This window comes from Sesamum indicum, linkage group LG3 (genome assembly GCF_026168435.1).
Source record: "Sesamum indicum cultivar Baizhima isolate 11 linkage group LG3, ASM2616843v1, whole genome shotgun sequence".
Taxonomy (NCBI): Eukaryota; Viridiplantae; Streptophyta; class Magnoliopsida; order Lamiales; family Pedaliaceae; genus Sesamum; species Sesamum indicum.
In genome coordinates, this window is record NC_142659.1 from 2,286,379 (window position 1) to 2,313,243 (window position 26,865).

A 26,865-nucleotide genomic window follows, 5' to 3' on the forward strand; every position below is an offset into this window, starting at 1 on the left:
GAACTTTCATGTAGGGAACATTGCAACTACTTCAAGTAAATTGAAAAGAGTTGAGTGCTTTTAAATTACAATTTGTGCATTTAATTATTTAAATTAAACTTGTATTAGAAAAGTATTACAAGTAATTTTCTATCAACTTCTATACCTTACTGATAAAATTATTACTAATTGTTATTTCAGTACGCCTTAACTTCAATTCTTTTTCGTTTTATTTTTAAATATTTCTGACTTTTACTGCTACTTAATACTTATTTCAAAACTTTGTCAAAACATAGGATTTTAAGTAAGAATTGAAGGAAATAAATTCTTATTGTATTATTTTCAAAATAGTGGCTGATATTCAGTGTTTTAATAAATTTCAGGGGAAAAAAAAAGATATTTTCTATCTTAAACAAGAATTTAAAATTAAAGAATCATACTGGAAAAAAAGGAGCGCGTGATTAATAGTTTTGAAGCACTAGTGACAATTTCTCTCTCACCACCTTTGATTAAAATGGTTGGACCATACGAAGGTTTGGAGAGAGAAACAAATCCAAACAGCAGCTGCACATGAATCGGCAATTCCTCTGCATTTAAATTTTTAAACAACGAAATCCAGTAAACAGAAAACAGCAATATTTTTTGAATTACAAAAACCCCTTCTGCTCTCTTGTTTTCCTCCACTCATCTCTTTCTTTCTCCCTCTCCCTATATATACACACGAATAGCACACACACAGACAAAAACACTCAAAAACACCAAGAACTATAAGATTATCTGCAAGCAAGAATGTTGCACATACGCACATCCAAGTAGAAATCTTGAAGTTGTTGGTGAAGAGCTGTAGAGGGTCGATCTCCATTTCTTGATAGCTTCTTCTGTAATGGCGACGAATATAGGGATGATGGATAGTGCATACTTTGTGGGGAGGAATGAGATTCTTGCGTGGATCAATGCCAGGCTTCAGCTTAATCTCTCTCGTGTTGAAGAGGTAATCAATCAAGAACCCATTGCCCATTTGGAGAAAAATTGGACTTTGTTTCTGAATTCTTGGTTTTGTGTTCCTGTAAGTGAAATTTTGAGCACTTGGTCTTACAAAGAGAAGTTGAACTGTTCACACAATTTTGAGTTGAGGCATTGCAAGAATTTCAGCTTTCTTCTCATAAAGAGAAATTGACAAAGTCTGGTTTTTTTATATTTTGGGGATATTGTGGTTTATGTTAATTGTTTCTGTGCAAGAAGTGAACTTTGTGTTAATTGTCTTTGATTTTTCCAATTTTTCTTGATCTTGTTTGTATGATTTCATACTGTGTAACCTGTTTCTTGGACAGTAAGAGATGCTATTTCCAATTTTTGGTTGATGCCCTGCTATGTTTAACTTTTGATTGTTGGTAAATTTCAGCCAATTTTTTCTGTATTTTGTTCTTGTCTAGAAGAGGGTGGAATCTGCAAAGGTGTTCTTACATTCTTGGAGGGGACCCTAACTTCAATACTAAGACATACATTGAGATGTTGAGGTCCCAATAATGACCTTATACTTTCTTTACACAAGTGAACTGTTTATTTGTCTCATAGTTTTGGCTGGACACAATGGGTTTGGATTAGGAAAGTTTGCTGGTCGAAAGGTAAGTTTGGACCGACCTATTTGTTTTGCATGCTGGTTTCTCGCCTGCTCTTTGTTTATGGATTGTGGATGAAATTGTCTTTGGAGAGGAAGGTTATCTTACTTGCACCATCTGGGAATTTATGAGAACAAGTGTCAAGGGACGATCAACTAGATTTGATCGTTTCCCTAATCAAATGCTTAAATCAATTTGATCAAGATTTCATCTGCATTTAGATATATCCATAGCATAGCAACCTATTTCCTTGTATCTTCTCATGTTAGGGTCACTGTTTAAAATGCTGTCCATTTGATCTCGTTGATTGTATACCCACTGTGTGGCTGATAATGTATTGTGTTCTAATTATAAACCTTTTATCCAGGCGGCGTCTGGGGCTGTGCAGTGTCAGATGATGGACATGGTATATCCTGGAGTTGTTCCCATGCACAAGGTGATCACTTTATACCTTATCTTGTTTAAGTATGTGCTAATATTCTGGCAGGCATTACTGACATCCGTTGTTGTCAGGTGAATTTTGACGCCAAGACTGAATATGATATGATCCAGAATTACAAAGTACTTCAGGACGTTTTTAACAAACTCAAAATTAACAAGGTATTCGTTTCAATTCAACTTTCCTACCCTTTTTTGCGTTTTTTTGTTAGTCTATACCATTCTCTACTAGAAATTTTGCATCTATATCACCATTTCACTCATCTCGTACAAAGTATGATAAGTAGCATGACATTGTACTTTACTCTATGGGGCGGGCATTTTCGGTTTTCGTCCATCTCTTGCTCATTATCCATGGTCAGGTAGCATGAATTCGATTAGAAAATGTGACCATTGATCATTTATACAACCATTGCAGCATATTGAGGTGAACAAGCTTGTGAAGGGGAGGCCATTGGACAACTTGGAGTTTCTGCAATGGCTGAAACGCTATTGCGACTCTGTGAATGGTGGCATAATGAACGAGTAAACCTTCTCTAACATAGATACTTATCAAATCTTCATTTGACTCAACATCAGTTATCTTATAATGTATGTCTTCCATCTGTGTGAATTGTCCAGGAACTACAATCCCATGGAGCGCAGAACTAAAGGTGGAAAGGAAAAAAACTTAAAGGGTTCTCAAAAGAATTTCAAGTCATTGCAAACGAACAACTCGTTGAATCCCGGCTCGTGTGATGGTACTGGTAGTAATAAGATTTCTGGTAAGCCAGGACGTCTTCTTTTTAACCACCACTCCTTTGAGTTATTACTTGATATGTCTTCATTTTCAGGTGCCAAACAAGGAAAATCAGGTGGTGTAGAAACCGGGGCCAATTCTTCAGTTGAGATTCAAGCATTGACAAAGGAGGTACTGATACATATTGAATCTGTATTTTGGGTATTGGCTTTACGGCCATCTTAGGTTCAAAGCAAATTTGTTATCATTATAGTATAAATCTTGTTATATTTAGGGTAAATTATATTGAGCTCCCATAAAGTTTGATTCATTTAGAAATATTCCTCGTTGTTTGAGAATGAGGTATTTGTAATTATATCAAACTTGGGAATGTTCGGTATAATTACCGTGCTTTTTTATATGTACTAGTCTATCCTCTAAAAGTTGGTTTTGCATGCTGTGATTTCACTCACCTTTAGTTTTAAGCTTGGATTGTATGTTGTTGTATCCACAGCTTACAGATATGAAGCTTTCTATTGACCTGTTGGAAAAGGAAAGAGATTTTTACTTCGCGAAATTGCGGGACATAGAAATACTTTGTCAGACGCCTCAGTTGGAAAATCTTCCGGTAAGAGTTTCTGAATGCAATCACTGCTGCATAATGGATGTAATGCTAGCTTTTAAGACTTTACGACTGTTGGAAGTCATAACTGCTTACTAGATAACTTGTCGTTCTGACATTATTTTGAGACCTCTTTTTGATATGGAAAAACCACAAATTTTGTGCAGATGTGATTCAAAGTGTTTGTCAATTGTCATATCGGGGGAGTGTAATGATCCTTGATTGGTACAGAAAGAATAGTGATATCTCTAGTATCATCTTTTCTGCGTTGTGTTTACTTAACATATGGTAGATTGACAGATCGTTGCTGGAGTTACACGACAGTTTCACCTCGACTAATCATGCTTGCATATTGAAATGAATTCAAGACTATAAGTCATAGGTCTACACACTTATTATATCTATTTGATGCATCCAATGTTTGATGGTTTTATAGTTTCACCTGCAAATTACACAGAAGAATTGAAACTGTTATTTCTTTTTCCTAAATTTCTTGCAGATGGCTGTGGCAATTAAGAGGATACTATATGCTGCGGATGAGAAAGAGTCTGCCCTTACAGAAGCTCAAGAAATCGTGTCCGGATCAGTCAGTGTGGAAGAAACTGGATTTTCTGATGATTGTTCACTGCTAACCTAAGGTTTGCTATTAGCATCTACGGCCACCGACCAAGACAAGTTACTCTAGGTGTCTTTAATTGACAAGTGCTCTTTTATTTAGTCAATCAATTTAGTTCAGTAATCTGTTACCAGATCCAGAATTTTTGAAGTCAATGTGGTCAAAGCTCATGCAGCACTTGTTATGTCTATATACTTGCTGGAATTCAGTGATTCTATGTATGAGGGTTGTTTAGACTGTCTGGATCTCAAACAACAAAGCAACTGTGTGACTTGGCTACTTAATTCATAGTAACTAACGCAATTTCTTCCTGTGTTAATGATTTTACTTCCCTATTCTGCTCTTCTAAAATTCAAAATCATGACTGCATAAGTGATTTATAGGGAGTAAGAATTAATAACTCAAAATTATTTAAATAAATATAATAAGTTTGTTATTATGGATTTGAAAATTCTTACATCTTTTGATCAGGTTAGACGGCAAAGGGGAGCAATCGTTATCGCTAAAGAACTAACTAAAGTAATAGTTATCGACCTATTTGCAGTAGAGCAGCAGTGAACAAACCAGGTAGTTCCTACTTGAACAGCAGAGCAGCATCAACAAATACTCACTGGCATACAAGTTTTATTTTCCTTTAAAAGAAATCGAGCCTGGCTAAATGCAGGAAAGCATATGGCTTAAACATTCATGGACTATAAGGAAAAGACTATGTCAGAAGTTTGTTCCATACCGTAAAAAAGCTTTCTAATTTTCACAATATGATCTGCTTCCTATATAGTCATCTCCTATAGCATAGAGTTGAATGAAATTCCATCTAACAATTGGTTCAAAAGATTGTTTCTTGCAAAAAAATGAAGCTTGACAACTAGAGGTTCAAAATTGCCTAAAGCAAACCTGCCAGAAGGGTCTCTCTGTGCTGAGTGAGAAACAAAGCACATCTAGCTGCTCAAATGGCTTCATGTAGAACCAGTGCCTAGAACGTGGCACATGTCAGGAAACGAACCTGATGCTCGGTAAAACGCCCCCTGAGGTAACTTTGCAGCCATTTCTTTCAACTGCCAAAAAATTATGCAACACAGAGACTATAGAGCATCAATTGTGTGCTAGATTGACACTATTCAGAAAAAGAAGGGGGGAAAAAAACTATTGACAGCAGAAATTAAAACAACAAGAACATAGACTAAAAAAGGAATATCTTATAACGTAGATAAATGATGAACCAAAGAATTTGCGTCTGAGTGCTCCATCCATATTCATTATTCCTCTTGCTATTTATGGAACGAATTACTACTCTCTTTGATATCTACCCCTCACCCCTCGAAAAATGAAATAAATCTCTATATTGTTCATAAATTTATTTTCAACACTTGTCTTTAGTTTAAATCAGTGTGCATTAAGAGGATTATTCCATGATCTATCGAGTCTTGAGCAAATTTAGATAATCAAAGAATTGAGACACAAATAAAAGAGACTTGAGGTGAAGCAACTAAATATGTATTTTTTTTCCTAAGACAATAAAAATGTTGAGAAGTACTGTGGAGATAGTGATGATAATTTGATGAAATATGAGTTCATATAGAGACATACAATTTTCTGGGTGATGCAATGGTGTGTTGAATGTTGAGGGAGAGATGGAAGTTTGATATATTCAACGAATTGTAAAGTTCATGACTCACCTGACTCATTTGACATTTAATTGCTTCCTTTGCTGAATTATTTTTCTGGGATTCAGCCTGAACCCATGCAGTCGCCTCGACTAATTGATCTGATGTTCTCTCGAGTTCTGCTGCAAGGAACTCAGACTTGCGAGTGAGGACTTCCACCTACAAGTGACATGCAAAACCATAATATTTAATAAGCAAGTATGGGACTTGAGCAAAATGAAATTGCATAATTTAAGAGAAAGAATAGTGCTTCCATTACTTTGCTACTGTCCACTGAATTTTAGGTTAGATAGAGATCTACTATTTATAAGGAGAATTATTTACTTTTGAGACACCATTCTATCCAGCCATCGCATGAGTTTTCGCAATTCCAATGGCAATAATCATGCCATCATTCACACAAAAGCTCTGTAAACATATTAATGCTGCGACATCCAGCAAGCAAGTATTTATATTAGTATCCATATTCACTGTACAGAAAATAGATGAGCAAGATATTTTTCTTTGGGTTCTAATAATTTGCACCAGAGTGGGGATGAATGAATATTGGTCGTAATTCCTATTAGCTTCTTGTACTACATCTAGCTAATTGACCATAATTTTCAAGGATATTTGAAAAACAATTAACACTCATGATTCATGCAAATTAACTAGAACTTCTAAGGTAATAACTAAACCAAGTAGTACACTTCATTCAGAGAAAAAATATTTACCTGCTCTCTTAGAATTGAGATTTCTTCAGTCAGATCATCATTTGTTTGCTTTGAATCATCAATAACTTCTTCATGGGAAGGAGCACCGTGTACCAATGACAGAAGTAACATATAATGTGGAGTGGAGGTAACAGAGGAGAAAGGAGACGAAGGAGAATGCATTTTTGAACCCGGAAGGGAAGCATTTATTTTGTCGCAGTTGTCAATCATAGATGTCGATGGACTTGATGCAAAGGAAATATCAGATCCAAAATTTACTCCATCTAATGGAGAAGTAGGAGTGCTGTTTGAGTTTGGCCTCTGGTTTTTCTTACAAAGCTTCTTAGTAGACCTTCTGAATGAATCAAATGACGAAAGCCTAGATAGTATACTGCGTTGCTTAACTTTGAAGAAATCTTTCTTCTTTTCCTTGCTGGAGTCCTCACGAATGCATAGGCTTCTGGACCTAGGAGGTCGAACGTTCACTCTGCTATCCAAGCCCTTGTTCAGTTTAGAAAAACAATCTTCACATACACGATATGATTTTTTCAGATTTGGAGCCAATGAAGCATTCAAGGATTTCTTATTCGTACATGCTTTGCAAAAAACAAGCCCGCAGTTGTAGCAGTTATGACGCGTACGTTTGAAATTAAATGGACCACGACAACCAGCACAAAATGAGTAATCAGCTGCGCATGCCCATTGGTGAAGACAAATTGCTGCAGTGAAATTGTTTCCACAAGCAATTCTCTTTACTTGTTTCCCCTCTAAAGCTTTGACTGGAGTAGGAGAATTCCTATCAGCATTGTCCCCATGGCCTAATTGCCCGTTTCTTCCCTTTCCCCAAGTGAACACTTCTGATTTTGAAGTCACAGCAACAACATGATGAGAGCCACAGGATATTTCTTTGATGAAAGAATTTCTTATTTTTCCCTCAATTCGCATGGGCAATGTATGACCTTTTCCAGGAAGCCGAACTTCTCCACAGTCAGTAGTTCCCATTGTATACACCTGTCCACAGATGGTAAGAGCAACCGTGATGCTCTGCCCACAGGCTACTTGACAGAAATTTCTGTCATTTGGCATTTTAATGCGGCATGGAACTAGTTGGCATAGTGTATCACCGTGACCAAGCTGGCCTTCATCCCCATTTCCCCAGCTGAACAGCTTCCCACTTAGAGAGTCGCTACAACTTGGCAATTCAGAATGATCCTCTACTACGGCGGCAGTATGCCAAAATCCACATGATACCCTCACTACTTTTTGTCCTTTCAAAGCCTCAACTTCCCTTGGCACATTTGTGCAACACCGATTCCCGTGACCTAGGGCACCAAAAGTTCCATCTCCAAATGTGAACAACTGACCTAATGATGTGATAGCCGCTGAATGCCAAGGTCCGCATGATATGGATGTTACACAAATTCCTTCCATCTGACCCATGACTTTTCGTGGGGTGAAGTAACTGAATTCAGTTCCATGTCCAAGAAGGCCAAAGTTGTGGATGCCATCTCCCCATGTGTATAGATCTCCATTTAGTGTTACAGCACAGGTGTGATATTCTCCACATCCTATTGATACAATATCCAGTCCACCAAGACCATCGATAAGCTTAGGGTTAGAGATATCAGCTTCTAATCCATGACCCAGCTTGCCACCCGAGCCATCTCCCCAACTAAAAACCTGCCCCTGTCTTGTGATTAATACAGCATGTCTACTGCCAAAAGCAATATTTTGGGCATCAAGTGCTGAAGCAGATTCCAGAATCTTTGGCAAAAAGACATCCTTCCTTGGAAAAGATTCTCCATACTTAGACGTGCCTCCATCCAGCAGCACATCATCAATCCCTTCACCCCACATGAAAATATTGCTTAAAGGACCATCTCCAGGAGAAGATTCCGGACTAGATGTACTTATGGCACTGGAGAAACTATGTCGGAAACTATCTGCAGAATTTCTTCCACTTACATCTTCATTTTGTTGTAAAATGCCAGATATGAGAACAGAATCTCTCAGTGGAGAACATAGAGATGCTGCTTTATGCAGTACAACGTCAGAAAATGCTTTTCTCAGTTTTTTCTGAGGCAATTTCTCAGATAGGACATCAATAAAGTTATAGCTATGTCTATCCTGCAAAATATTATATACAAGAATCAGAGGAAATAGTAGATTTTGAGCGCCTCAGAAAGAGCATAGCAAGAAACCTCATGAACTGCATCGCTGCTACTATTTGATAGGACGGACTGAGAATTTCTTTCTATCTGATCACTTGAACAGTCCGACAGTATGCCTTCTGTCCTAATTTCAGTTCTCCATCTTTGAGAGTTACCTCGTGAAATCAATGCCCTCAGGGCCACAAACCAAATCTCTGCTTCATACTTGTCTTTGCATATCTGTCAATATAAGATTATTATTGCAGAAGCTAGCTTTTGCAAAGATTCATCTAACACTCTGTGCACATATTTATTTACGCAAAGATGCTCTGATCTCCCAGTATCTTGACATATTTCACAACTTTAGGAATTTTTCAGTAAAGAGGAAAGTAGTCAAAGATTTGGTATCAATAGAACTAAATCAATCCAAGAGTAAAAATTAAGACCAATGCACAAGCAACGTGAGTGGCAGGGTTAGTTCTTCAAAATGTCATGAAGTTCTGGTCAATCAATTCCAGAGGTAGATCAAGGCAGCAGATAAAGTTTAGCTGCAATATTGGGCTTAGTGGGCAACTCATTGTTAAGAAAACATTGTACAGCTTCTGGCTTCATAATATTGTACAACTCTTTGTAAAGAAACAATTGTATTCATGGTGCGATACTGGAAAGGAAACAGAGACAGACACACGCGCACACACACACACACAGAGGACAGTCTCTAACATAATCCACGTCTTGTTTCTGTGTGACAATACTGTAATTGAAGTGTGTAAATTAGCAAACAATACGAAAAACAAAAGAATTATGTAATATTACCTACCACATCCAAGGAATTTTTGCCATAGATAAGAGAAAATGACTGATATTCCTTCTCAGGTTGAGGATATCTCTGAAATACTGCCTGCACAATCGTGAACAATAACGCTAATACATTTTGTTAACAGAAGGAATGGAGATCATTGAAATACAATCAAGTTGTTATTTTGCAGTTCAATTATTTTAGAGAACTTCAGTAATCATACAATTAAATTTGATGTGCAACCCAAAATGAAAAACCATACAAACAAGTTATGCTCTGTATCCTTATATTAACATGAAGAGACTACAAGCTTACCAGAGAGCTATTAATTATTACAGCAAGAAATAAGAAAGAGAATTACTAAGTTTCTTTGCCCCCTCTACCCATCCACACCCTGCAAAAATGTTGACTACGGAACCTTTTATTCCTAAAATAAAACATCAAATAATTTTGAAAAATTAATACTATAAAAACTAAAAAAAGAAATGAATTAGGTTATTCCATATTAATGTTCTCAAGGCCAAGAGTAATGTTTTTCTCTGGTTCCATGTTTCAACATACGCCAGCAGAAACATGCAGCATGTTTAAAGTAAAAAGTGATTATTTTTCATTTCTCAGCGGGATGTTCATGATCACATGCAGTAGTAAAGAATTCTTCAAGTGTAAAATTGGATGTCAGTAGTGGAAGAACTTACAGTACGTTGCCCTGGTATAATCCTTGAAACTTGACTTAGTTGGAGCTGTTTCTGCTCTTCTCCAACGTACCAAATTAGTGTTTTCTCATCCTGAAATTCAAAAAATAGAAATAGGCAAAGATGAGATTACTAAACTAGTTGCGAAAAAATGAATCTAGAAATTCAGCCCGGTTAATGTGTCCAGCTTGGTTAATGGATGAAAAACAACAGGGTTACATGCATTAGCCTTCTGAAGGCCGGGTCTAAACAGGGTTAGCCTTTCTGGGCACACGTGCCGAGCAGGATTTATTGTCATAAACTCTCACGAAGTAATTTGTTCTAATAAGGCACATCCTTCACAAGATAACACCACTTTGTTATTCCTTTCTCTGTTTCTCATGAGATTAACCAAACTAGAGATGAAGCTGAGTATAAATCCCCAAAGCAATTCCTGGAATCTCTTGTTACTTGGACACCAGTAAAGAAGTAAAACAGTTGGATTAGCATGATTCCTCAATTTAAAGTACTTCTCTAGTCTAAAAGTTTATACCACATGGGTACTTGACACATTTTTCCACGGTAGAAGTAATGCAATAATATATTTTTAAGAGAGAGAATAAGATGAAAATTCAATTTAAATAGGATTTAATCCAATTTACCCATGTGATATTGTAAATGAACAAAATTATTACCCCATGAAAAGAAAATAGCAATTTACCCCTTATATTTTTTAAGATGAAGATAAATTGCTTAATTTTAAAAAATATAGAAGGGTCAATTGCTACAATTTTTTAAAACACAAAGGGTAAATAATATCACATAAAGTTGCTTATATTTTTCACATTTAAGATACATATATGAAGAAATGGCAATCAAAGACTAAATGACCGAACCTATACTACCATACAACTCCGAAGGGAACGACATCAGTATAGGTTCACTAGACAATTCCTGCATCCTTTTAGATCATTGCCTAAACTATAATTCCGGCATCCTTGAGATTTTACGAACAAATTACATGTCCTGAATATAGAAGACTGAATCTAGAAATATTACATATACATCATGCTAGATACCATAAAAGAGCACAACTGCGTCACTAGTAGAATTAAATGGAGCTCACGTTAGATAGCCGGAAAGGGCAGAACTTTGGCTTTCCCCATCGCCCATACTTCAGCAGATAAGAACCTTTCTTTAAAGCATTGATGGCCTGTAGTAGAACATTTTGGAACAGATTAACAATATTAACGAATGCAATAATGAATAATCAAAACATCACTACAATGTGCATTTATTCATTGAGCACAGAAAGTCATCGCCCTTATAATTAATAGGAAAGAGAAGAAAAAGAAAAACATAAATGCACCAATGCAAGATATAACAAATAATCTAATAAAGCGATCACCATTGTGGTTATTTGGAGTTGAAACTCTAAAGCGAGGATGTCTAATTATGAGATGAAACTAACGGCAAATATGCACTTAAATTGGAGAAAAAGATTATCTTCATTATCAAGATGTCTACCAGATATTAAGGTTACTTTCAATATGTGCATGCACACGCAAACCAGCTAAAGACCTAGCAATCCACTCATGCACTTTCCAGTTCAGGTGGCCAAAAGCATAAGCAGGCTTCAAGTAAGAGGCAAGAATAAAATAGCACGATTCTCCTATGTGCATTTGTTAAAAGACTTTCAAGTATCAATCTCTAAATGCACACTGGAGCCAGAAATTACAAGAAGATTGATTAGGTGATATACCTGCACAGTATCCCTGTCGCCAGGACTACTCTGTAGTGTACTCATTCAAGTTGGTATGTTAATTAACTCTTATCCGTAAGTTGATGAAGCCCTAAGTTGATGAAGCCCATCTAGCCAACGCCAAATGCCTAGAATTAAACGAAAAGAACCTGAGAATCTTAAGTAGATAAGGTAAACTTAGCTCAGTATTAAGCTTAGTTAAAACAAATATCTCAGCAAACACTAAAGAACATAAATTCATAAAAAAAAAAAAAGAAAGAACAGAAAACAGTTAAAATTCTCCAATATACCAGTTGAGTCCACAGTTTTATCATGTTATAACACTCAAGCATGAGAGAAACAGACATTATCTAGCGAGTTGTGCATATATATCAAGTATCTGAACTTCTTAATTCGAGCTCAACAAATGATAAAGACCAGTTAAGACTATTATCATTCCCCAAATCATCAATCCTTAACCACATAACGCATATGAAAAATCATCATCATTAAAGATCCAACCCTGCATTTACTTCTACATTAAGACATACGAGAAAAATCAAACAAAAAGAGAGCAAATTAAACTAAGAGTAGGCAGATTCAACATGGAACACATAATAAACTACTTACGGTTGAACAGTAGGGAAGATTCTTTCATAATCCTAAGCTTACATAACCAGAAGCTACAAAGTTTTGACAATTCCATTCAAAATGCTTGGATTCGTAACACAAAACAAACCAAACCTCAGAACCAAAAGTGCACAAATTATACCAACTAACATCATTGATCAGCATCATCATCATCGATCAGCAATCACATTCATCAACCAGTTACGAAACAGGCTCAGAACCTAAGCGCTGCGCCACGAACTCAAGCAAATGCCTTTTAGATCAGCTTCAACGATGCAAATCGATGACATTAACATAATCAAAACCAAAAAAAATAGAAAAACGATTAATTACGTCAATTCAAAGACGAAGGTAATTAATACAGTCGCGCGAAATGCTTTTAGCGCGTACTTTCATGAAGAACCGTATATCTGTCTAGACGTTTCAGCTCCGAAATCCTCTCCAGAAGAAAGAATAGCAACAGAGACAGAGAGAGGAAATGAGCTGTGAGAAGAATGAAGATCGGAGCGAGATTTTCTCGGCGAAATGAAATGAAATGAAATGTAAGACCAAAATAATAACTGCTTAAAACAGAAATGTATGGCGTAATTCATCAGGTGGTGCCACGTCACATGAATCTGTTATGATGGGTCCCATTTTTTAATTTATAAAGAAAAAAAACACAGTTGTCAGTTGAGGAGCTGCACTGCCACTGCACTTCACTTCATTGCTCGCCTCCTCCCCTCCATCTCCACGAAATTAGATACTTATACAAATACTTAAAAATTTATTCAACGCGGGCATTTGGTCTAGTGGTATGATTCTCGCTTAGGGTGGGAGAGGTCCCGAGTTCAATTCTCGGAATGCCCCTTTCAATTTTATTCATTACTTCTATTTTGGGCCTTTATCAACTGTACCGGGCTGTTCTGACGTGCTTCCATCCCATTTTCAATGGGTTACCTTGTTTTTGCTATCTTCAATATTTTTCTACATTTATCTAAATAAATATAAAAAATAAAAGACTTGTATACTCACAGTAAATGTCAGTGATGGTGTTTGGCTAAATTTATAAGCTTATCAAAATATCTTATAAGATGTTTGAGAGCGTATAAGTTTCAATAAAGTGTTTTGCAATTTTTTTTTAAAGAGCTTATAAGATTTCAAAATAAGATGTTTTTTTTGTCTTATAAGCTGTTTAAAAAAAACTAATTAACTTTCTTGACTTTTTTTTATAAGATCTTATAAGATATATAGCCTATGCCGATGATATGATGATTTTTACTAACATCTGCAGGCAGCATATGGAGTTACTCCGTGATTTTCTACGAACATATGCGTGGGTGTCGGGACAGCTGATTAATAGCACGAAGTGCTCTTTTCTTATTGACCGACAGGTTCTATCGTCATAGTTGCAGGCACTGCAGCATGTTATGGGATACCAATTGAAATATCTCCTAGTTACATATTTGGGAGTCCCTCTGTACATGGAAAATAAGAAGACATGCTTGTTTAATTTGCTCATTTTCCGATTACACGACGGTTGGAACGGGTGATCAAAATCCAATTGAATTGGCAGCTTTGAGAACCATTCAAACAATCTTATTTAAGCAATGTTGTCCTGATGAATGTGGTAAGAATTCATCGTCGGCACACGTGTTTGTTGTGCTTACTAAATTACGTTAAACACTGCTTAGACGTCACAACACAGACCACTTTAACAACCGTGCAACAGTTGAACTGCTCATTAGATGGTGGTCATGACACCAACTGTTTAGGGTTGGGTCTGAAATATTTCAAGTCGAGGACCTCGAGATTGAGCATCGAGAGTCCTATTGAGGCTTGCATTAAGAGTCGCATTCATTTGATGACTGTCGTATTTCATCGGTGACAGACGTGGGACGTCTATACGAACTTAATGGGTCGATTGACTCGGTGTCAAATCGACTGAACTGACTAGCGGGGATAGTCATACGGAAGCCTTGGAGGCTTGGTAGGTATGACTTGAGTCCCCAACTCCGATAGTACGAGAGTAGTCCTTAGACGTGAGGAATCACGACAGTTATGTGCATGCGATGACTGCATCTTAGATTTGTGTGAGAGGTGATTGTGTCTCATACATGGTCATCATAAGCCTTGTCTAGTGCAGTCAAAGTATATAGCGAGGACGGTGAGTTCTAAGAAGAGGATCCATCTCCTGTCAAAACGTGACAGAGGTATCTCCTATGCATCTAGAGATGCGACCGATGCTGTATAAAGCTGTGGCCACAGTCATTGGTCGAATAGGAAGAAGAGGTTCCTATATCGAGCAATTTAGCATAACGCGATCTCAAGTATTAAGCATAGACGCCTAGTCCAGGATGGGAACCGACGCCCAATTCCATGCCCTAGACTAAGCCGGGAGACTGTAGATGGAAGGACCGTACTCGTATGGACTCGGGAGCCTAAAAGTTCACATGGATTTTTGCCTAGTCTCTAGTGCCATGGACCATTGCTAGACGACCACCCATGGTGACGAGCTTTCTTGATCTAGGGTTGATCAAGAATTATTAATCAAATTGAAATTTAATTAATTATAGTGTTGGACACTTGCCCAAGTCTAGCTGAAAGGTTAACCTAACATACAAATCAACGAGAAGGGACAAGGGATTAATTGGGTCCATAAGTAATTGGATTACTTATAGATGAGAGGGATCCATTGGATGGATAAGCCCAATGATAAATGAATTGGATTAATTTATATTGGACTTACCCTTATTATTAATAAGTTGGACTTATTATTTAATAAAGGGTTATTGGACACATATATTTTATTGGATTAAATATATGATGGACTTAATTAAGTGGGCTTTAATTAAATTAGATTTAATTAATTGGGCCTTGTATTTTGATTAATTAAAATCGGCCCAAGCCTATTAACTAAGGTGGTGGAAATTGTTAGAAAAAGAAATTATTGACTAACAAATTCACTTTTGAAAAGTGCCATGTTAGTCATTCTTTATTTGGAATAAAGGATTTTATCACCTTATGGATGGTTAAATGAACCTAAACATATTTTAATGCATTCATCCAAAATATATATATGTGTATTAGTTATTTGGAATAACTAATGAATGAATACACAAAAGAAAATAATTTTCTCTCCGCTAATTCCACCATTTGGCCGCCCCCTTCCTCTCATACATAGGGATGGGCGAACGGGTCGGATTTTTCGGGTCCCGACCCGACCCGATCGGGTAAAGGCAAATCGGATCGGGTTTGTCGGATTTTTTTCGATTTCGGATTATCCCGAAACCCAATTCTTCCCAATCGGGTTCGGGTTCGGATAATAAATATCCACCCGAAAAACCCGATTGGGAGAAGGGGAAAAAAGGGGGTACGGGTATTATCCAAGCCAGAAAAGAAAACCCTTGCTGCTGCTCCTGCACCTGCAGTCCTGCTCCCGTTTCTTTCCTTACTACTGTCTACTGCCATTGTTGATTTGTTGCTGTCGTTGCTGCTGCTGTCGCCGGCAACCAGTCGCTGCGGCCGCGCCACCCACCGGACTCCAATGACGACGAGCTCTCCCTCATCGCCGACAACAATCGCTATTTTTGTCAATTTTCAGAATTGTGCCTGGTAATTTTTCAATGATTGGAGTTGTTTTGTTGATGTAATCATATAATAGTTATGTATTGTTGTTGTAATTAGATTTTTGGTTAGTTTTAATTTGTTTTACATTTTGATTTTGAAGGTAAGTTTGTATGCATACTTAGTGTTTGTTGAAATGTCACATTGAAGTTGCATTTGCATGTTTCATCTTCATCCTTCAATTTCTTCAAATTAATTGAATAATTCTCTATCTATATATTTGTCTGTGTTAATTTGCTTTGTAGTGCTAATTAGCTCGAAATTGAAAACGTGTCATTTTAAATTCAAAGTTCCATATATAAAGAGATTTTTAATACTAGATATGAAGACTATATATATGCTAGAACTGGAAGCCTTAAACCCTTTTAAGTTTTACCTGAGTGCTTATAACAACCTAGCCTCTACATGTTTCCTTGCATAATAGCTACCAACTATAGTACTTGCATGTTGTGGGTACAAGAGAAGATCCTCCTCAGGAGACTAAAAGCCCTACATAAATGATAATTCAAATTTATTATAACTTCTTCCTGTAATCTGTTTTTGTTTATATTTCATGCCAGTTTTCCGTGACATTATATACCATATGACTTGGTCTCTGAAATGAGCCAAAAATTTAACGTGGTGAAACTTTTGCGTATAAAATATTTGTACACTTAAAGCTAAAGGTATGGACTTTGCATCTTTTGTTATATTTTTCTCGTCTGCATGACAATGGAGTGATAAAGTATACTTGAATTAGCATCTTGAATTCTGTACGCCAAATGTCATTTCATTACTTAAATTAAGGACTGATAGTATATGTGATGTTCCCTTAAGATTGCTTTAGTCATAAACCCCTGGCAAACCTTACTAGAAGAATAAAACTGTTATGCAAGGAAACATGTAGAGGCTAGGTTGTTATAAGCATAAGACCATTTTGATGGTAGCTATTATAGTATCAAGTCAAAAGTCAAAACTCTAATTTTACATGCTAATATTTGTATTTTTATTCAATGCAAGGTTATGATAGAAGCAACTCTTAATATGTTTTTTTGTTCTTATACTTTGCAGATTGGAAACATTGGCTTCTCAATATATCTTTCATAAATATAGATGGAATTGGAAGTCACTCTCAGTTTCAGTCTAACTCGTCACTGAATGCTCAAACCATAAATATGGATGGATTGAAAAATCAGGTTAGTGGTGATCATCTTGAAAATGTTGAGCATTATTTTGATGATAATATTGATAAGGAGTTGGAGGGAGAGGATGAGGAGGAAGATGTTTTAGGTGATTCTAAAAAAAGGAAAAAGAGGGTAGTGGCTTCTAGATCACCGTATTGGGATCATTTCGTTAAATTTCATTGTGAAAAGGATAATGTCCAAAAGGCTAGGTGCAAATATTATAGTAGACTGGATACGAAATAGTGCAAGCGCTTATTTGTACTCAAGATTGGATACGAAAAGACTACAAACCAATTAGCATTGAGGAGGATTTGAGTGAACTTGAAGTGGTTGAGAAAGGTACTTATTTATTCTTTTTCTTGTATTTCGATTATTGTTCAATTCTATGTATTCTACCTATATATTTTACTTATCTAACTACTTTCTATTTTGTTGTAGAGTTAACTAAGTTGGGGGTTGATTCAACAATTATTGACATGTAATGGTGCTAACTGGTACTTGTAAATTTTTGACAAGGTATTAGAACGGTAGAACCTCATTGTGTAATATTAAATTTTTAATCTGTTTGACTTTCTCTAATAGTTCTTCCACTTTATATGTTTAATGCTTGACAGGTCGAGGCTCGAGGATGAAAATGTGATATGAGCTAGTTGCTTTTTCAGTCTATAGGCATTAGGATTTAGGAGCCCTTGGCTTTATTGTTGTTACTAAAATAATTTACAAAAACCTATGATAATTTATGGATGTGATTGAACTCTTTTTTTTTTTGGTATTTATGTAAAGCTTTAAGTATTTGTGTCCATAACTTATATTTTAGATTTACATGGAGTGAATTACTTTCATTTTGAAAAATTGACCTTGTACATTTTTTGAAGCTAAAAAACCCGAACCCGACTGTCGGGTACCCGAACCCGACGGGTATCTGATTGGTCGGGTATCCGACTTAGTCGGGTTCGGGTTCGGGTTCATTTTTTCTAAACCCGACGTGTCGGGTACCCGACCCGATGCCCACCCCTACTCATACACACTTGGTGTGTTTTCTCCCTAATTTTCTTCTAGCAAATAAAATTGAGGGATTTCATTTTCAATGAGGTGTGGACGCAACTTTAGAAGGTTTTTACGTTGAAGTCTTGGGTGAAGGAATCAAACGAAGGAGGTGCGAAATAAATCAAAGAGGTAATTTTGATGTACATGTTTGAATCTCCCGTTCTCATTCAACCAATAGCCCCATTAATTTTATTGTTGTCATTTATTATTATTAACTACATCGAACGTCCAGGAACTTCAAGGCTACAGCCTTTGGAACTATTGTTTTATTGCGTTTCCGTTTTAATTTACTCATTTTGTTATCACCGCTTCCGCTTGCGTGTTCCCAAAGGGAAACCATTGAATCTCTCTCATGGAGGGAGGCTGGCCTTGATTAGAAGTGTGTTGCAGGCCACGCCCTTACATTCGCTTCAGGTGATTCATCCGCCTAAGTCTATCTTGATAACTATTGAACGCATATTCAATGCTTTCTTTTGGGGCTTGTATAATGGCCACATGAACATCCACTGGACTTCATGGGACAAGGTGTGTCTTCTAGTGACAGAAGGTGGTTTGGGTATTCAGAGTTCGGCGGATTATGTCGGAGCTTTCTCCATGAAGCTTTGGTGGTGGTTTAGGCTCAAATTATCCTTATGGTTGGAAATCTTGCATGACCACTACTGTAAGAGACTACATCCTACTCATGTGCCGTATAATCGAAATCATTCATGTGTTTGGCATCATCTATATCGCATTAGAGATGTGGCAGAGCCTCTCATCTAGCGAGCTCGTGCATGGGGCCCTCGACACTATTGAGCCAGTACGTTATTATTGACATGAGGGCGAATGGAATGTGCCCAGAATCTTTAGACCAGTCCCGCCAAAGATTGCACATGTTCTTTGCCAAATTTTGGTTGCAGCGAGTCAGAGGGACAAGATTGTGTGGACTAGAGCCAGTGGCGAGACGTTTTCGACAACATCGGCCTGGGAGGCTATCTGAGTGGCTTCTCCTCGGCAGCAGCTTTTCGCAGAAATATAGCATAGCTACTTGCGGCCAACAATGTCAATTTTCTTATGGCGGCTATTCCAGGACCGAATTCTAGTAGATGCACGTATGAAGCATAAGGCCTTTAGCTTCTTATCTAAATATCAATATTGCGAGGCAGAGGAGACCATTCTGCATCTGTTTGTTGAGGGTTCAGCAGTGTGGGATATGTAGCAGCACTTTGCTCATATCTTTGGGCTTAGTATCTATAAAACAGGGGACCTTATTCGTATGGTACACTTCTGGCACTACTCCACATTGTTTCACTTGGACTTGCATGTTCGCACATTGGTACCATTTCTAATCCTATGGTTTACATGGACGCAACAGAATGCTGCAAAGTATCATGGGGTACAGTTTGTGGCCACCAACATCATAGTTGAGGTTCAGCGCCATCTCCGCACACTGTATGCAGCATGGATCTTGACAAGCACACAGTGGAAGGGTGATTTTCACCGAGCTTTGGCTATGGGTTTCTGTTTCAAACCGATGGTGCCTCTAGTTTGGTTCAAACTAAACTCAGACAAGTCTTCTCTTAGGAACCTCGAGGCAGTAGGGGGCGGCAGGCATTATTCGCGATATGACTGAAGAGGTGCGACTAGCATACCAGTATGCTTTAGGCACAACTACTAGTGTGATTGCAGAGCTCACTGTTGTCTAGCGCGTCTTGGAGCTTGTCCTGGCACATGGTTTAGCCCCCATAATGGTTGACGTGGCGGATCTAGCAGGAGTTAGGATCGGACGTTAGACATATTTTTTGGGAGACTAATGGGGCGACTGATCATCTTGCAAAGGAAGCTGCTTCCCGACAATTGACTTGGGTATTGAATCAGGGGGATATTAGGGGAGTACTACGAGGAATTGGTAGACTTGACAGACTGGGCACTCCTTATTTTCGCTAGTAATGAGCTTGTGACACCTTTAGGTGTAGGTTCGTTGATTATTGTCTTCAAGTCGGATATTGGGGAAAGAGTTGGCTGTATATTGGATGGGGGCACTCAACAACAAGTCTTGCCGACGTAAAGGAGGATGAGCACAACAAGAGGTAAAGGTCATTTTGTTCTTTGGCTAGGATAGACCTTGTTTTGTGACGGGAACAAGAGGTAAAGGTCAATTTTATATGATCTATATCTATCTATCTATCTATCTATTATTATTATTATTTGTAGTTATAGTAGTATTGTTTAGTTTAAATAACTTAAACTAAGAAGAAAAAAATGAAGCATAATAAAAACGATGTTACAATCTAAAACTAACAGTATTTGGTACATATATACACACACACAAAAAGAGAAGATTGCTGTAATGATCTATAAAAATATCACACAGCTCATTTTAGCTCTTTCATTATACTATATATTTGGATCGATGCGTTTAAATTCCTACTGATAAAATTTTTAAATTTATTTAAATAATTTTAAATTCAAAAGATTCAAAATCTTCAACTCTAACTTAAAATTAGATTTTGTTGAATATTACTTTCGAATTCTTTTATTGTGGAGTCATTCCTTTGAATCTAAATCCATCGATTCAAAACTGATCTTACTTCTTTTTCGTTTCCAAATAAAAGTTCAATTATCAAACACTTCATGATAATTGAAAAATCAGCCAAATACTCAAAAACTTCTTGATTTTTAATAGGGTAAGTCACAAAGAGTTCCATTGAAATTTATCTTAATTACAAATCTCTTTTTATTTTTAAAAAATTACAAATACACACCAAAATTATAAATATCCTAACAATTACCCTCCTACAATAAACAATCACACCTCACAAGAGAATATCTGCCAGGATATTTGTAATTTCAAACGAATATTTATAATATTTCAAACAACGAAGAATATTTATAATTATAACAAATTTCAAAAGAACCCGTTGTAATTTACCATTTTTAATATTTGGAGAGACTCTCTAAGTACCTTGTTTTTCAATGATGGAACTACGCCTGGATAGGCATCAGTCATGACTAGAATGATAAGCCAGTATAAATCGAACTACGTAACATCTGTAGCAATTTGTGCTAGGCTGCCAGCCATTTCCCATCACAGTCAAGCAGAGATCACTAGAGTGAAAATCTACCGCAATCCGGTACCACATAATTTGCACTTACATCTTCGCCATATCCATACTCTCCCCACACCCAATCACCGGTGTGGAACGAGTATGATCGTTGTAGGATCAAAAGCTCAAATATCAAACAAAACGATGCCAAGCATAAAAAAGAAAGTCTTTCCAGCACCAATAACCAGGTAATTACATTATAGAACACCAGTATCTCCAAAACACAGAGTCAGGGTCGAACGTATTGTACAATAAAGGCATAAGGTTTCTGGGTCCTCTTTACAAAAGCAGGTCAAGACCTCCCTGTCGAACCAAGGGAAAAGGAGAGAACAAAAGAGATTACACTCGACTGTGATCAGTACCTGTAGTCATCCTCGTATCTGTAGTCGTCATTGTAGAAAGTGTAATTGCTACTCCTGGTGGTAGTTTCTCTAGACTAGACGGAAACGAAAATCGCATGAGACTGATGCAAGAATTGGGCTGACAAATTTGTAAAATAGTTGACAAACCAAGAAAGTTTTTCATGCAATTTTAAATTTTTTATGCAAAAATTTCGAAGGTAAGGTATCATGGGAAGGAACAGAAGATCACATACTCTGTGAATCATCTTCTCAAATGCTTCAGGCCCATGTTCCTCGATATACTTTTCAGCTGCAGTAAGAACGTCGTCGGGCTTGCTGAAAATGTCCTTCTTCCCTGGGACATACCAGATGTTAACAGTCTTCTGCCGTGTTACAAGGTAAGGCCTAACGTAGTGCTCATAGACATATGCAGCTCCACTGAAGTAAGGTATGACCAACCAGCAGGTGAAAATAAGCTTCACATATGACCAGAAAGGTAACCTAGCATACAGACAGAGTTCAAATGATCACCACTTTTGAATGTCCGGCAACAGAAAACAGAGGATCTCAAGGTGGTATCAAGAAAAAAATATGCAGGATATGGTATTAAGTTCGAAAACTAATGAAAATTCAGAGGTTGAATGCCACTGACATTATAGCAGAAACCATACCTTTCAGATTTGGACAGTATCTTTCTCACCTATAGATGTAATAACTTACTTCAACGTGGCAAAGGAGCCTTTAAAAGCTAAAGTGGTAGAAAGAAAATGAGAACAGAAATTGTTGACATTAGCTAAGTTTGTTCTTACTCTAAGCATAAACATACAATGAGAACAGAATACAAGCGGCTCAAAATCAAATATCAAATAAGCTTCTTCAGCTTAGGATTATTCACTGAAAGTTCTCCAGATTTCATCACACGACTTCTTTCATAGCCATAGTTGGGCAATCCACATATCATGCAGACTTTTCTTGATTTTCTCACAAGAATGTATATGTATACAGGATTTTCAGAATTCGTAAATTTGTAAAGCTTCTTATAGTTGTTCATTGCTAAGCCAAGTAGAGCAAGTAACCACATCATATACAAGTAATAAAGATACAACAATTCCAAACAAGTCCAGCCTATTAACAGCATCAGATACTAGAACTCATCAAAGATCTATGATAATTGAAACCAAAACGATGACTAAATCACAAAAAGCTTACCATTCAATAAGCTTTGCAAAGGTAAGCTCAAAAAGGGTAATCATTGAGTAAAGAACCCAATAAGTAAGCCATTGCTGATCATCGACAGGCGACTTCGTCTCAATTGCTCTAATTGACGCATATCTGCCCAAATCAGTACATAAGACACAATCAAACCACAGTTAAAAAAACACAAAAACTTCTTCTAGCACAGCCAGAGTGCAAATATCAACGGAAAAACAATTCAAAGATAGTAATTACAACAAAAAAGAAGAATAAACCCAACTTACAGAGGATATACCAGACTAACCACAGGCCTGCAAGATAGCAAAAACACAAACATCAAAACATAACCTAAAATAAAAAACAAAATAAAATAAGCAAGCACAATATACCATCTTTACTCCACGAACAAACACTCTCCGCCTTTATTATGAAACTAAAATCATCACTTCTCCATACAAAAACACTTTCTACCTTAATATCAAAACCCCCATCTGATAAAACAGATACCAAACCCACTTATAGCAAAAAATTCCACCGCATTAGATTAAGAACCCTAAAAATAACACGACCCACAACCCAAAAACCCCACAAACAAAAGCAGACTCCTCAGAGGAAAGATTACAAGACTGATACCCAGCAAGAACGTCGAAATTCTTGGCCACCAGTTTGAGGAAGCTTGCTGCTCCAGATCCGCCCATCTCCCACCGTGCCTCACAAGGTCAAGATTCTATGCTTGGAAAATTCGAGAAGTAGCACGCACGCTTTTAGTTATACGGGCTGGGCTGCCTTGAATTGAAGTGAGTTCCACAGAAAAAGGGAAAAGGTGTAGATGCAATAAAGAAAGAGTGCTCGGCGAGAGGGACAAAAGTCGATGAACAAGTGTTGTCCAAATGTGGCACAAAAGTAGCTGAGTAGGCACTGCTGACGGAAATCTTTTATTCCAATTTTATATTGAAACTTATATATTATAGAGATTATTATGCTCCCTCTTTAAAGTTGGTGTAATTAAATATAGATTATTTATTATTTAAAAAATTATATTTAGAACGTTTGAGTTTTATTTTTATCTCACTAATTAGTGTCTCTATAATCAAAATTTACTATATTTATTAATATAAAAAAATCAGATAAAAATTCATAGTTAATCTTAATTGACTTATTACTGATTTATTATAGGTCAAATAATTTTTTTTAATAATCAAATTAACCTTATACATCGTCACACGTTAATGTATGTGAGAAGGTATATTTCGCCATTACAAGGGTAGTTTAGTAAAAAAAAATTATTTGTCCCACAATAAGTCAGAATCAGTAATAAGTTAATTGAAAGTAAATTTAATTTTCACTAATGGAGGAACATATGTGTTAGATGGAAGCAAACCTCAGTGGTGTTAAATTTAATTTTTCAAATCACATTGGTCTACGTGTAATTACACAAAATTTCATGTGAGGGAATGAAATTATCCTTTTCTTTTATATCTGCTAGCCATCGTGGCACATTGTTCCTGCATGTATATAATAAATAATTTCACATATTTTAAAATATATTATAAAAAATATAACCAACACATCATATTTAAAAAAAAAACTAAATAAGTTAATTATCTTATTAATTGAATGATATCTTTTGGATCACAAAAAAAATTGGTAAAACGTTGTCAAAACCACCACTTTATGTATAGATACTAATCTATGGTAATATAAAAGATGACTTTTTTTTTTCATTCACAAATAGCAGTTTGTAACACTACGACACCAAGTTCTTGATTATGTCGATAACACTACTAAATTAATTTTTTTCCTTTCTTTTTTTTTTCTTTTGAAATATGATGTGTTGGTTATAATTTTTATTCTTAGTCACGACATATTTAAAACGTAAAAAATTATATATTATATGCACGAACGGCAATTTATAACATCACTACACCAATCTTTTTGTTGTGTTGATAATACCCTTAACTTGGATATTTTTGTCTTCTTTCTATCTTTTAGATTTATATTATATTCTTATTTGTAATACATTTTAAAATATAAAAGATTATTTATTATATATACACAGAGATAGCATGCCACGACGGCAAGTTAGTACATATATTAACTCATTACAGTACCTACATGCATACAACCAGATTGCCATGACAAAAATTTTAGAAACAAAAGCCACTACATGATTAAAAGTGAAGCAAGTGATAAACATGAGCGAAAGTGGGAGATAAATATGCATAGTAGTAATTGACGATTAAAAAATCGCATGAACCATTCGAAAAATAATAATAATTATATTAATACAAATATTTAAGAGCATAATTAACATTTTAAAATTTAATATTACAACATCGTCACAAACCGTTATATATGAGTGAAACTTTCAAATGTGAAATGGTATCGATACCCTTTAGGTTTATACATCAAACTAAAACCCACAAATTGTGTAAAAGCCCCAAATTGACGTATTAACAATGTATTTTAAGGCGGAAGAGACGATGACGGAGGTGGCAGGGGTGGAGGCCATTCTTATGGCGGCGGGAGTTATGGCGGAGGTGGATAGTGGTGATTATTTAGGAATTTAAATTTAATTATAAAAAAATTATACATTGAAATTGAGATATAATAAAATTTGAATGAATTAAATTAGAGTTCGTTATAATATTTAAGGGCAAATTATATTAATTAAGAAAATTATGAAGAACGTAATTAGTTTATTTATTAAATATTGTTTATATTGATCAATGTACTATTTAATCGGAATATTTTATGAGTTTGACTATTAAAATTAGTGTCGAATTAAATATCACATTTGATATAAAAATGATATAGTTGGTTAATTAAATTATTAAATTTGTTAGATTTAATTATTATTATAGTTAACTTAGACAATTCCATCGAAATGATTAATCAAATACGTAATTTTATGTATTGTTGTTTAATCAAATTATATAGTAACAATAAATTGTTAGAAAATTCATAGAAATTTTTCGAAAATTATATTTAAGAAATATTATGTTATTAAAAAGGGAATGAGGTTTTTAATGGTAATATAATTTAGAGATGTTGTTAAAATGATAGTTATAAATATATAAAAAAAATTGATTAAATGAATTCTTATTAATCAGTTGATAAATTAAATATACATTTGGGAAGCTTAGAAAGTGTAGTTATTTAAAAGAAAATGAAACAAGGATTTGGACTTTAATCTAAGTGAAATATTAAAATATTGGTAGAAAATAATGAACTATTATATAATATTTTATTTAGAGTTTATGATATTTTATATATATTGATTGTAAGTATAATATTCTATTATAGAACGTGACGACAAAATAGATGGTTGAGCAGTCCCTTGTGTTAATTGAAGTATTTTGAGATTTGGGGTAATTATAGCTAATTGAATTTATATATATATATATATTTATATGTGTAGTATTGTATATATAATATATATTGATTTCTTATATTTGATTGTGAACTTGAATTTATATTTATATACGTGGATTTTGTATATTGGTTATTTATATATTTAGTTATGGACTATTTGTTGGATTACCTTAATACTGATGAAATTGTTATTATGTGTTATATGTGATTGTAGTGTATGAAAGTGAGAGTGGTATGATTATGTGATCGTATAATTAATTATTGCATGAAATCGAATTGAAAAGTTATTACTAAGAAAATAATTATTATGGAGAATAGAATGATGAAGTTAGTGGTAGGGCTGTTGTGAATTGAAATAAAAGATGATGCTTACCTAGTTAAGAACATAGTCCTGGTTTACGATAATGTGATTGACGATGATGTGGTTGATGATGTGATATAAAAAATAAATGAATTAAGCTAGGTACTATGGCGGGTAGGGCACTAGGATACTCCGGGTAGCAGGGAATATCTCGTGCTGTTAGCTACACATTGGGGAGATGTGGGGATGCCATGCTTGTTGTGATTCCTGTGCTGATATTGCTAGACAATGGGAGAGAGTGTAGGGATATCACATACAACGAGTATCCTGTGCTGTATATAATATGACATTAATTGAGAAATGATGGCCGACAAAACCATTGACTGATGTACTCCAATTAGAGTAAGTAGGGC

At 35.8% G+C, this 26,865-nt stretch overlaps 3 protein-coding genes, 1 long non-coding RNA gene and 1 other non-coding gene across 12 annotated transcripts; 3 read left to right on the forward strand and 2 right to left on the reverse strand.

Moving 5' to 3' along the window:
- Positions 1–835: 835 nt before the first annotated feature.
- On the forward strand, positions 836–4,311 carry EB1A (microtubule end binding protein EB1A). 3 transcript variants are annotated; one of them, XR_016064711.1, is made up of 9 exons: positions 836–970; positions 1,966–2,034; positions 2,112–2,198; positions 2,455–2,561; positions 2,658–2,800; positions 2,870–2,946; positions 3,269–3,382; positions 3,544–3,758; positions 3,876–4,014. XR_016064711.1 is itself a non-coding variant. In XM_011073330.3 (8 exons), exons 1-8 carry the CDS (start codon positions 863–865, stop codon positions 4,011–4,013), a joined length of 843 nt encoding a protein of 280 aa, XP_011071632.1. In that variant the 5' UTR covers positions 836–862; the 3' UTR covers positions 4,014–4,311. The 3 variants fall into 3 exon arrangements, 2 of the variants coding, with proteins under 2 accessions (XP_011071632.1, XP_088734896.1); XM_011073330.3 differs by lacking the exon at positions 3,544–3,758 and having other exon boundaries at positions 3,876–4,311; XM_088878770.1 differs by lacking the exon at positions 3,544–3,758 and having other exon boundaries at positions 2,658–2,946; positions 3,876–4,311.
- On the reverse strand, positions 907–12,855 carry LOC105157032 (PH, RCC1 and FYVE domains-containing protein 1). Of its 5 annotated transcripts, XR_016064710.1 has the most exons (11): positions 12,730–12,855; positions 12,482–12,604; positions 11,731–11,858; positions 11,095–11,181; positions 9,993–10,082; positions 9,319–9,399; positions 8,550–8,738; positions 6,370–8,475; positions 5,669–5,815; positions 4,887–5,047; positions 907–1,043 (listed from the first exon to the last, which is right to left on the reverse strand). XR_016064710.1 is itself a non-coding variant. In XM_011073329.3 (10 exons), exons 3-10 carry the CDS (start codon positions 11,773–11,775, stop codon positions 4,949–4,951), a joined length of 2,844 nt encoding a protein of 947 aa, XP_011071631.1. In that variant the 5' UTR covers positions 11,776–11,858; positions 12,490–12,567; positions 12,730–12,855; the 3' UTR covers positions 4,604–4,948. The 5 variants fall into 5 exon arrangements, 4 of the variants coding, with proteins under 4 accessions (XP_011071631.1, XP_088734895.1, XP_011071628.1 ...); XM_011073329.3 differs by lacking the exon at positions 907–1,043 and having other exon boundaries at positions 4,604–5,047; positions 12,490–12,567; XM_088878769.1 differs by lacking the exon at positions 907–1,043 and having other exon boundaries at positions 4,604–5,047; positions 12,482–12,567.
- A 261-nt stretch (positions 12,856–13,116) lies between these two features.
- Positions 13,117–13,188, forward strand: TRNAP-AGG (transfer RNA proline (anticodon AGG)). Its single transcript has one exon. It is a non-coding gene; the product is annotated as a tRNA-Pro (tRNA).
- A 2,473-nt stretch (positions 13,189–15,661) lies between these two features.
- LOC105157034 (uncharacterized) lies at positions 15,662–17,900 on the forward strand. Its single transcript, XR_847413.3, has 4 exons — positions 15,662–15,933; positions 16,996–17,447; positions 17,547–17,624; positions 17,723–17,900. It is a non-coding gene; the product is annotated as an uncharacterized LOC105157034 (long non-coding RNA).
- Positions 17,901–21,395: 3,495 nt separating this feature from the next.
- On the reverse strand, positions 21,396–23,671 carry LOC105157035 (HVA22-like protein a). 2 transcript variants are annotated; one of them, XM_011073332.3, is made up of 5 exons: positions 23,410–23,671; positions 23,061–23,087; positions 22,792–22,914; positions 21,837–22,083; positions 21,396–21,672 (listed from the first exon to the last, which is right to left on the reverse strand). In XM_011073332.3, exons 1-5 carry the CDS (start codon positions 23,472–23,474, stop codon positions 21,652–21,654), a joined length of 483 nt encoding a protein of 160 aa, XP_011071634.1. In that variant the 5' UTR covers positions 23,475–23,671; the 3' UTR covers positions 21,396–21,651. The 2 variants fall into 2 exon arrangements, with proteins under 2 accessions (XP_011071634.1, XP_011071633.1); XM_011073331.3 differs by having other exon boundaries at positions 21,396–21,677; positions 23,410–23,670.
- Positions 23,672–26,865: the final 3,194 nt, after the last annotated feature.